The sequence below is a fragment of the Malus sylvestris genome, chromosome 13 (genome assembly GCF_916048215.2).
Source record: "Malus sylvestris chromosome 13, drMalSylv7.2, whole genome shotgun sequence".
Classification (NCBI taxonomy): Eukaryota; Viridiplantae; Streptophyta; class Magnoliopsida; order Rosales; family Rosaceae; genus Malus; species Malus sylvestris.
Window position 1 is genome coordinate 6,945,521 of NC_062272.1, and position 11,301 is coordinate 6,956,821.

Sequence of the window (11,301 nt, forward strand, 5' to 3'; positions counted from 1 at the left end):
TCCATGCCTACGCACGATCGTGAACAAGAACTCTTGAAGAAAAGCGATCACAATTGGACAATGAACTAGAAAAAATCATTTCCACGTGAGTTAGGTCGGTTGATAAGCCCTGCGTCCTTCCTTTTGAACTGAGTTTGATTCGGAGGTAAATTCTCTGCCCTCCCACTTCCTGTGTTCTTTTGTTTGTGTGGTCACGATTAAGCCACGTCAACATTTTATATTACTATTTCATTTTATCTTATTAGCTTTATAAAAAATACATATATAAAATATTTACGTGATTTAACTGTGATCACATAAAACAGGTCATAGAAAATGAGAGGGTAGAGAATCTGCCTACGTTTGATTCGGACAGATTAGAGTAATTTAAAACCTCGCCATGTTCAAAAAACCAAAAACCAGAAAAGGAGCAAGAGGCAAGAAATTTCAGCAATCTCACTGAACAGTGAGCAGAAACAGAGCAAAAATTCATGAAGCAATTAAGCTAAGATTTGGAATTTTATTTATTTATAATAATTACCATTTACATAATCATCTCCTAGCTACCTTCCCAATACGAAGATCCTAAAGATCATCATTTCAGACTTAAAAAAAAACGCAACATAAACTAAAAAAAAAGCAAAGAAATTGGAGCCAAAAGTGCATCTAAAAACCGAAACTTTCAAAAATCAATTGGCCCTCTCAACATGGCGTCGTATAAACACGGTTTCTAAATCTGGAGGAGTGAAGAACTCCCTAACACCATTAAATTTGCACTTCGAAGCAGCCCCCGCTTTTCGTTTTCTGGGAGCCGGCGGACACGTCAGACTCGCCGGAATCCTGGACTCTTCCGCCGTGGGAGTCGTCGAGCACTCTTCCCCGTCATCTTGCTCTACTGGGTTTGTATACAACGGCTTTAACGGCGCACGTAGTGGGATTCCGGCGACGACCCATGTTTTTTTAGGGTCGGAATCGAAACCCATGTGATCCAGCGGCTGAGATTTCCCGGAAAATCCCATTTCTCTCTGGGAAATTGCAGCGGAATCGGTGAGATAAATATAGCAGGGAATAAAGGGTGGAATAAAAAAAAGATGGGTTCTTTTTCCTTCCCCTTTTTGCGATGAAAACAGAGGAGGCAGGGAATAAATGGAAACTAGTGGGAAAGTGAGAGGGAAAAGATGAAAGGGATGAGAGGGAAAGAGATGGAAAGGTCGTTTGGATTTGGGTGGTCTGTTATCAGTGACAGGGAAAGGGGGGGAGGGAAGAGGGAGAGGGAAAGATTGCGCTTTAAATGTGGGAAGAGTTTTAAGAGTTAATGCTCCGTTTATACCAATCAGTCGGAGAGACTTCAGAGATGGGAGTCACAGAAACAGGGAGAGAGAGAGAAAGAGAACCCGAGGAAACTCTCGTGGCATAACTTAAGCAAAGTAAGAGATAAAATAAAGAGAGAGAGAGAGAGGGAAATAAATAATAGGAAAACTAATGAAAAGAGCTTGAAAACTTTGAGTTTTAATGATAAGGACAAAATAAAGGGTAAAATGAATAGTATCAGGATTGACTTTTTAGTGTAAAAATATGATTTTTCGTTGAAATGAACAATACCAGGAGCTTTTCGTTAAAGTCCCCATAAATAATAGTATAGGGTTGGGAGGGGTGCCCGGGGAAATAGCTGACCCGGTCCGCGGACGGACAAATGTTTCGGGGATGGTGTCAAATTGCTGAGAGTAACGTATATAAAAATTTATACATAAGATGATATTGTTGAATCGTGACGTCGTAGTGATGATAAATTTGATTTATATAAATTATTTTTGATACCGCTATGCGGTGTTACTTAAGAAGTTGATGTTGTACAGAAAATTAGTTGGTGTAATAGGAAAGGTAACTTAATTCATTTTAAGTTTTTACAAAAGTTTGTTTACAATTGACTTTTGGAATTGCTACATTTGTCTTCTAGAAACTCAAAGTTAGTCGACAAGTACAACAAATTTAAAAGTACTATTGGTTTATTGAAGCACTTTTTCAAGTGTTTGTATTAAATTACTTATAGTAAAAATGCTTATTAATCTAGATAAACAATCTCAAATTGTCTCTTAATTTGTCAATTTGAGACATTCTTTCATTCCTTTACTAATTTACATATTATCACTATAGTGGGATTGATACTTCGTGGACCTATGATAATTTTCATAAATAAACCCACATTCTATGACATGGGTGAATCAAGAATATTATGTACCTGTATAACAATTATACTATAAAAAATGTTCGGAAATGAACACAAACTCTTTTAGCCTCTTACACATTCTTATTTAATCTTGGTCGTTAATTTTGCTTAACTTAATAAATCTAATGGTTAGAAATCAAGATGAATGTGTGTGAAACTAAAAAGAGTGAAAATCACCCTCCAAAAGTTTTTTAGAGTGGTGAACCGCAACTCACATGTAACCTGGCAAACCGATCATTTGTTGTTTTCATGTCATACTCGTTATCTTAACGAGTCGTGTCGTGTTAAATCAGTTATCTTGACGGGTGACTCAATAACGAACCAATTCGTTAACGGGTCAAGTTGTTTCGTGTCGGATTACCATGTCATGTAAGAAATTGACATCCTAATGTCTAGATTTGGCAAACGATATCTTATTCATTTTTAACAAATGACCCGATAACGTCCTAATACATTAACTAGTTCTTAACGTGTTACCCAATAACGCCTCGACTCGTTAAACGGTTGATCTGAAACCCATTATTTTTGTGTCGAATTATCGAAACCTACTTACATGGGTGGGGGTCCACGGCAGGATTGCAGCCGAGAGCACCGTGGAACGGGGCCGGGGGATAATGTGCTCCAGAAGGGAGGGAGGGAGGGAGGAGGGAGATTGACTTGGATTTTGGCGCCAAGATTTGGGGCCTGGGGATCGGCAACAGTACTCAAATATTCCCCTCTCTTTACAGATGCCCGCCCTTTTTCCCATTTCTTTTTTTATCTTTGGTTGCGTCACTTTGCGTGCCCTTTTCCCTTTCCTTTTTTCTTCTTTAATTCCTGTGTCATATCTTTTATTTTCTCATATTTCTTTGATTGGGATCAAAGCAATACTATTATCATATCAAATTAAGCATTGTATAAAGAAAAACAAACAAATTAAACTACAATCGTCTTGATGTACTCGCAAATAAAATGAAACGTCAGAGCGATATTGGTTCTCAAATTTAGTGTCTTGAGTAACAAATCGTGTTTTTTTTTCTCTTGTTTGATAAAGTGCAAGAACGAACAATAATGTGGAGTTACACGAGGCATTTATATCCTATTAAAGGGTAAACACATCGTACTTTTGATCTACCATTCGATTCCCATCCATTATACTTACCCATGCAGAGCATTTTTTTTGTTAGAGGTGGGCACCAAATCGATCAAGCCGACCGATCCAAACTATATTAGTTGGTTTTGACCAAGGAAAAAAGTCAAACAATTTAAAAAATTGAACCGAACTGATCTACTTTTGGTTTGGTTCGGTTTTGATACTTTTGAAACCAAATTGAATCAAATTGATTAATAATACTTTGGTTTGGTTCGGTTTCAATGGTGGTATTGGTCAAAATCTAACCAAACCAAACCTTTGAATACTAGTTAATTCAGTTATATTTTTAATGTCAAACTAGATTAACCGATATGCGCTCACATTGGATTTTTATGATAATGAAAAGAAGTTTGAGCATCTAAGTGATTGTTTATAGGAAAAAGAAGAAAAGCAAAAAGAGGAGAAGAAACAAGTGCTTTGACATCCAAAATCAACCTTTTCCATGTTCCAAATTCGATGCTCTTTAGACTTGTTCATTAGGGTAGTAGGGACAGATCAAGTTCTGCGTAACCAGATCATGGAGATGTCAGAGCCTTCCCATTCCTCCATGCTTTTAACAGTCTGGCCACATTCCCGATTGATTTCTTCACACAAACACAAATCACCACTCACTCCCACACAAGAAAAGTGTAAAGCCATGTTTCTCAAAGTGGTATTACAACTTGGCAAGGCTTTCTCTCAAAATAGTGAGTCTTATATGTTATCGAAGATATATCGCATCATGCGACAAAATAATGCTTTGTTGCTTACATAATAAGTGAGATACAGTTATGCTAATAAGTGAAATAGGGTAATACGCTGATTAAACCTAGAAACAACGTGCATTGTGCCAAATTCCTATTAAGTATGGAAAGAAAACATACGAAGGTTTCGTTTGGAATACCTATGAAGAGAACTTATCTATTCCAGTCCTCGGATATTGTCGGATATCATCACCTTATAACTTATCCATTCAACTTCCCCCAAAATGAAAACCCCTTCACCTTCGCTTTCATTTCTTACTTCAATATTTCTAGAATCCTATGATTCAATCTAGTCCTATCCAATCCAATCTCAGGTACCAAATAAGTCCTTCCTAAAAGAGCAACTTGCATCAAACGGATTCACCCAACATGACATCCCGCGCAATAATCAAATATCATGTGAAGAAAAACTTACACATAACATAATGTTATTGAATTGAGACGTTACCGTAGTGGCAATCCATGTAAAGTTCTCTTTCCAAAGCTAAAAGAAAAGGGTAGGACAAAGTTAATGGACCAGAATGAGCAGTATAGTAAGGCTTTAATGAAGTCTCCCATCACTATTGGTCCCCATCTAGCTTAAAGTTGGAATTTAGTGCTCTGCAATTTTAAATCAGAGGCTGGAAAGCAGAATTATAAATACATACAATATTTAATACGTAAGAGGTGAAAGTAATTTTGGACAGAAGGAGGAAGTTTACAGTTTATACAGCCTAATGTGAAAAGTAGACAGGTTTGCAATACTAGCTTTGCATAAGCTGGAGGTGATAAGAAACCTTATGATTTTCCGGATCTTTACATCCTCGAATAGCCTCTCCGATCTTCGTATTGATCCATGAACTCATCGTTGAACTTCTTGAAGCTATCCATGATGGCCGGCATGTCTTCCTCAGCCGGTAAGATGGTTGTCCTCAAGTGGAAAACCCTACATGGAGAAGTAAAAATGAAACAATCAGAAACTGATGTTTGATAGTGCAGCTAGTGCAAACAGAATTTACGGTGTCCCTCTAATACTTCTGTGCAACTTATTACAGTAGACTCAGTAATGCGCATCCTAAGATTTGTGTCGCACGCTAGAACTGAAGATTGCTAAAAGTTATTACCCTTCTTTCTGTCCGAACCCTGATCCAGGGACGGTGGAAATGCCAGTGGCTTCCAAAAGCTTGAGACAGTAGAAAACGTCGGGAACTTTTCCAGCCCGTTTAGCAGCCTCTATCGCTCTTGGTGGCAAGCGTATTTGTGGGAATGAATACATTGCACCTAAAACCAATTTTCTTAACCGTTAACATAAACAGCCATTATTTCTATGAGGCAAACTTGAACGAGTTGTAAGGACCTGTAATACTTATTTAAAGCAACTTTTTACCTTCTGTGAAATTGCAAACGACATTTCTGCAGCTGTTAAATCCATCGGTCATAATATGTGCTCTTCTCCTCAAAGATTCAAGGACCCCCTTGCTGCAAATCAATAATTCAAATCCATCATTATTTGTCGCTTCAGGAAGGCATCTCTTGATACCACTCATTACCAACGTTCCAAATCTCATATCATATTGTGAATTTATTATTGTTAATTTCAGATAAACAAGAAATACCTATAGTTACCATTTTTGAAGGTTTTCATGTACATCAAACCGTTTACATGAAAAGATGGTAAAAGCAGTGTCAAAGTTGGACCTATCTAAGCAGCAACTTTGATGAACCATGGAAAAGCAGAACGGCTTTTGCCATCCAGTTTCCGTTTAATAATAGGAACAGAAACATTCACGTATACTTTTAGAGGGCATACCTTTCCCTAATAAACTGCTCATATGAAATGTCTCCAGGTTTCGGAGGGTTGACCATCAGCCCCATCTGCAAATAGACCAAGTAATTTCCTAATTTAGATAAAACAGTTTCGGACAGAAAGATGAGTTCTATATAGAATAGCACATCAATATATTTAGTTTTCACTCACAAATATTTGTGCAGGAACATTTGGACTGAGTGCTATTGATACAACCTTATATATCTCATCAACTGTCTGCAACATGATATCACGAAAACAAACACATCAATGAGCGTTGGAGCTTATATACTGAATTTAAGAATGCTTGAATTTATTCCATTCTACATTCTACATGAAGATGGCCTGATTAATTCAACATGCAAGCATCAAACACCAATTTATCAAGGTATGAAAAAAAAGCTTAACTTGTTCCAGTATTAGCTGACATGTAACATGAAAGTTAGGAGGCTTCTAGCTGATCAAATCTTAAACTTGTTTATAATCCCCTTCCTTTCATAAATTTTATAGCATTCTTGTATTTCTGTTAAATCTAAATCCTACATGCTTCTGGAGACATACTCTGCATATCCTCTTTTTGCAATAAAAATGTCAAGTGTGATGAAAACTCGAGTTATGCGATGCCAAAAGACAAAAGAATGGAGGCACAAACCTTTGGAGGGATGTTTGTCATCTCAAAGTATCCACCCCGCTGTCCACATTCACCCCAATATCCTTTGGAGACGGTGTGGAAAGAGACAAGCTGGACTTCCTTGCTTACAGGTAGCCCCATACCCATCAACACCTACAAGTATTATCAGAATTAAAGAATTACTTATCGACTGGAGCTGAAACTGCAAGGAAAGGCACATGCAGTTAACTCTGATAGCTAAAAGTATTTACCTTTCTAGCACTAATAAAGGGGCGCTCGTCCTGGTATATATTCTGCTGATAAACTTCGTCCCCAAGCAAGACTAGGCTTTCGCGGTAACAGAAGTTCAATATTTCTCTCAAATTAGCTTCACTAAGACACTGACCAGTGGGATTTCCAGGATTTATAATCACCATCGCTCTTACCTGATTGTATTGCACTAAATATTTAGTTGGTAATAAAAAAGCATGACAGAAAGCCAACACTGATTGCAACCACAAGAAGAAATTGACATTTAACACTATATTCAAAAGGAGTAGATATCAATCCAGGAGGCAAAGGGAGAACATTAGAGAGGAAATTTCTCCAAAGGCATGCGGAAACAACGCTATACTTTGTGAAATCCTTATATTGAAAATTAATCAGCCAACATATTAAAGTGTCTGCCAAATGTCAAATCGATTGCGGGCTGCTCCTATTCATCCATTCATCTAGTTCTCTCTTAGTTTGAAAACACTTATCCTGCAATCTTCCATAAACGAGCCAGAGAAAAAGATACTAACAGTGATTCCATTCGCGCGAGCCTGTGCAACTGACTGGCGAAGATTATTAACATCAAGACCCCAATTTGCTGTTTCCTCTAGGTAATATGGAACAAGAGAACCGCCAAACAGAGATATTGTAGCCGAATAGAGTGGGTACTGTGGGACTGGAACCAGAATCTGCCAGCATCCAAAATAGGATTATGTTTGGAGAGTATTGAGGTGTCCAAGAAGAAAGCCCGAAAAAGGAGAACATTTGTATAATCTGTTATCTATTGTCATTTAGGAAGATACATTACCCCATCCCCTTCACCACGGATAATAGCATTCAAGATCTGCATCACACCTTTGCTGGCACCATCGGTGAGATATATGAGCTCTGGGTCACTGTCATTGGGGCACACCAAAAAATTTACAAACACCTTAAATCACAACTTCAGAACCAAATTAACAACTTTATTGCCTCTGGGAAGAAAAAGTGAAGTAAAAGGATTGCTATCTAGCAACCATCACCTAGGATATCCATCACGTTTCTCAATGAACTCTGCCACTTCCTTCCTAACGCCTGGAATACCTCGAGAATCACTATAAGCACCTACACATACAACATGAAGGAAAATTGTTCATTTCAAGTTGATAAAAGGAGCTCTTAAACTTTAGTGGCCCCAGAAACAACTTCTCAGCTATGTTTATTGCAGATAATGGGGATCAAGCAATTTCATGTTTATAATAACCGGCAATAGCAAGTTAGAAGGCAGGAAGAAATTGTTGGAGATATAGCATAATAATTACACCAACTATTGACAAGATAAGATGTTTATCTAGCTTTTAAATACAAAATAAAAGTTCCAATTAACATGATTCAGTCACATACTGAGAAAATTTGATCATCACACCATGAACATGACATCAATTGGTGATCACTAGGGCAGATCATTGTGGAGAAACGAAAGGAAGATCTTAAAACATATGCTAAATTTTGAAATAAATTGAACACGGCTTTCAAAAAGTTAAGATTGGCAGCACCAGTTGAACTATTTAACAGTTGTGCGAGTGTGTGTAATGTAATAAGGTTTTGGGAGTTTAATACACAAAAAATAATTCTTTAGTGCATTGGATATAGTCAAGTTCTTTTATCATGATAACATCACACGAAAGGCAGGTAAGGGAAAGCTGATACCTAGACCACCCGAAGTAATTGAAAGATAATGTTTAGCTCTTGAAATTGCATCAGCAGGAAAGAGCAGCCCTACATTAGGGTCATCTAACAGAAATGGAGCTTGGCATAAAGCAACCACCTGCAGCAAAAGATTACTTGGTCAGAGCAAGTTCTACGGACAATTTAAGTTAGTAACTCAAACAATTCAAACTAAAAAAGTGAGTATTAGCTTAGCAACGAAAAGAACTATATGAGGACCTGGCGAGGGAAAGTCAGTGGCTTCTGTCCTAGAGCATGAGGATTCCCAACATTTGTGAAAATAATCTGCAGACAAGAAACCGAAATAATTGATAGAATTGTCATTGGGACTACTAATCCACATAAACTCTGTTCTTTGCCATATATATGTTAAGTTGATTGCAGTTAAGAAGACATGCAAGCCAATTTTACAATAGTGAAAGCCAAGAAAAACTGCATTGCCAAACAAAACTGCATTGCCAAACAAAACAAAACAAAAAAAGTGGCATCTGTACCTTCTTTCCTTCCTTCTGAAGCTCAGAAGCTCGAAGATACAGCTCGCCTCTAACAGCATACTGAACCTTCTTCACTTTCTCATTCAGTGACTCATAGTCCAATGCCTTAAGGGGCATGATGATAGTTTTACGTTCTTAAAAGTTTTACTCCAATGAAATGAGAAGGCAAAGCAGCCAATTTATGTACTCACTCCCTAACCTGCAGATTTTCAGAGTAAGTTATTATAGTAACAAGAACTAAAACAAAAACGATCATATGGAAAAATAAAAGGGTTCTTCACAAATAATCCCTTGAAAAGTCAAAACTCCATTCCATAGTCAATAACACTATTTTAAAGAAGAACGAACCCTGGACCGCACCGTTATTGCACCAGATTGTTATTGCACAACAGATGAGGGTTTTTTTTCCTATCAGTTCTCAGGAAGACTACACTCATTGAGTGAAACATAGCACGAAAGGCGAAAACAAATATATATGTTGTGAAGATGGCAGCTTGAATACCTACCCAGTCACCAGCCAACTTAAATCGCAGAATTCATTATTTATTCAACTAAATTCTGTATGGCCTGCAGTTTTTTCAGTGTCACCATGTAAGGTGACTATGACAGGGCAACTAAACCAAAAATTAAAATTTCACATTAATAATAAACTAATTCACTGAATGGACTAATCATCCTGATTAACAAACTAAAATTAAGAGAAAGCAAAACCACACGAGCATTAATAAGAGCAACCGCAACCACAACTATCGAACCGAAAGCCTAAACAATTATATCACAACAGATGAATCCTATAAAACTTGGAAAAGATGTAATATTTTGTTCAGAATCACCAAATAAAACACCCCAAATGCGGAAAACCAAAAAAGAAACGACTGGAGTTGGCAAATGGTAAAATTACAGATGAACCAATGAGGCACCGATTACATATCTTGACCAAAGACCAAAACTTTAAGTTAAACACCAACCAAAAAGTAAACCCATTCAGCAGAAACACAGACATAAATTAATAACCGAATTCACCAAAAAGCTCAAGAACAAAAAATAGAAAATAAAAACGAGAGAGAGAGAGAGAGGAAAATTCAGAAAGGTACCTGTGAACTTCTGGGTTAGCGGCGAAGTCTGTGGAAGTTGAGGGGAAAACCCAGGTGGGTAGTGCTCTTCTGGCAGGGGAGATGGGTGCACAAGTTCACAAGTGTGCTCTGACGTATAAAAAATGAAGGGTTTATTATTATTGTATGGGGGAAAGGATCAGAGAGAGAAAGGTACGAACATTATTATGTGGTACATGAAGTGAATGCAATGGCAGCAGCAGAGCCACTGAAAATATTTAAACGGATTATTGGTATAATTCGCCAAGGGAGAGGATAAATCTCTTGCGAGAAATGTGGTGCAGCTTTAACACTCTCTCGGTCCTCCTTCGGCAGATAACGAGAGCCTTTTGGCCTTCGTCTTCCGTTTTCACACTTTGTAATTGTGGTGCCATTGTCGCTTTCACCACCAGACTTATTCACCCAGGATAATGGAGTGGTTGATATTTTCCATCTCTCTCTCACTTCGGCAATTTTTTTTTTCTATTTATAATCAACTAGTAAACTCCGCCGTGTAAGTTTATCTTACATTGCCGGTCCCAAGCCCGGATAAAGGAGGAGGGGGAGGGCGTCAGGTAGTCGACAGCCGGCACTCCATGATCACGTCGAATCCTTATGAAAATGAATCCAGAACGAAATCGCGCTAAAGCTAGGGCGTCACCCGTAAGTGGCGCGCTGTGTGGCCTGAGCACAGTGATAAGTGAGCAAGGGTCGCTGTATCTCCATCGGCACCCGGATGCAGTGTTAAATGAGCAAGGGGGCTATAGAAACTTCTTTTCGAACGACTCCACTCAAAGTTGTTTGGGAGCATATGCTCCTATCAACTTTACACGGGACACACAAAAGAAGTACTTTGATCCTATTAGACGGGGAAGGGTGAAGAAGCTAGGACATAAGGGTAGAGTTCAAGAGAGCAAATTGCGTTTAGGAAGGTGGAATATAGGAACCTTGACGGGAAAATCTATGGAAGTAGTAGAAGTTATGGTGAGGAGAAGGATAAATATTATGTGCCTACAAGAAAATAAGTGGGTTGGTCGTAAGGCAAAGGATCTAGAAAACTCAGGGTTTAAACTATGGTATTCGGGCACAAATAGAACGAGAAACGGTGTTGGCATCATCGTGGACAAGACATTGACACAAGATGTTGTAGATGTCAAGAGGGTAGGAGATAGAATCATGGCAATCAAGATTGTAATAGGACAAGAACTTATCAATGTGATTAGTGCGTACGCACCTCAAGTAGGGTTGGATACGAGTTC

At 38.2% G+C, this 11,301-nt stretch overlaps 2 protein-coding genes across 2 annotated transcripts; both read right to left on the bottom strand.

The window, feature by feature from the left end:
- Positions 1-479: 479 nt before the first annotated feature.
- Positions 480-1,424, bottom strand: LOC126597627 (cyclin-dependent protein kinase inhibitor SMR6-like). The gene has a single exon (XM_050264436.1). It carries the CDS (start codon positions 996-998, stop codon positions 669-671), a length of 330 nt encoding a protein of 109 aa, XP_050120393.1. The 5' UTR covers positions 999-1,424; the 3' UTR covers positions 480-668.
- A 3,232-nt stretch (positions 1,425-4,656) lies between these two features.
- LOC126597621 (glutamate--glyoxylate aminotransferase 2-like) lies at positions 4,657-10,370 on the bottom strand. Its single transcript, XM_050264428.1, has 14 exons — positions 10,046-10,370; positions 8,952-9,150; positions 8,677-8,742; positions 8,440-8,557; positions 7,773-7,854; positions 7,559-7,646; positions 7,281-7,439; positions 6,750-6,923; positions 6,520-6,651; positions 6,039-6,104; positions 5,871-5,935; positions 5,448-5,539; positions 5,185-5,341; positions 4,657-5,006 (listed from the first exon to the last, which is right to left on the bottom strand). The coding sequence occupies exons 2-14, from the start codon at positions 9,066-9,068 to the stop codon at positions 4,877-4,879; spliced, it is 1,446 nt and encodes a 481-aa protein (XP_050120385.1). The 5' UTR covers positions 9,069-9,150; positions 10,046-10,370; the 3' UTR covers positions 4,657-4,876.
- Positions 10,371-11,301: the final 931 nt, after the last annotated feature.

What these genes read in the sequence shown, in the direction of transcription:
- LOC126597627 (XM_050264436.1), bottom strand. Translation starts at nt 998, where the DNA reads ATGGGATTTTCCGGGAAATCTCAGCCGCTGGATCACATGGGTTTCGAT.
- LOC126597621 (XM_050264428.1), bottom strand. Translation starts at nt 9,068, where the DNA reads ATGCCCCTTAAGGCATTGGACTATGAGTCACTGAATGAGAAAGTGAAG. An exon ending in CACTGACTTTCCCTCGCCAG is followed by an intron (nt 8,558 to 8,676) that starts GTCCTCATATAG and finishes CTTTTGCTGCAG; the next exon opens with GTGGTTGCTTTATGCCAAGC. An exon ending in ATGTTCCTGCACAAATATTT is followed by an intron (nt 5,936 to 6,038) that starts GTGAGTGAAAAC and finishes GTCTATTTGCAG; the next exon opens with ATGGGGCTGATGGTCAACCC.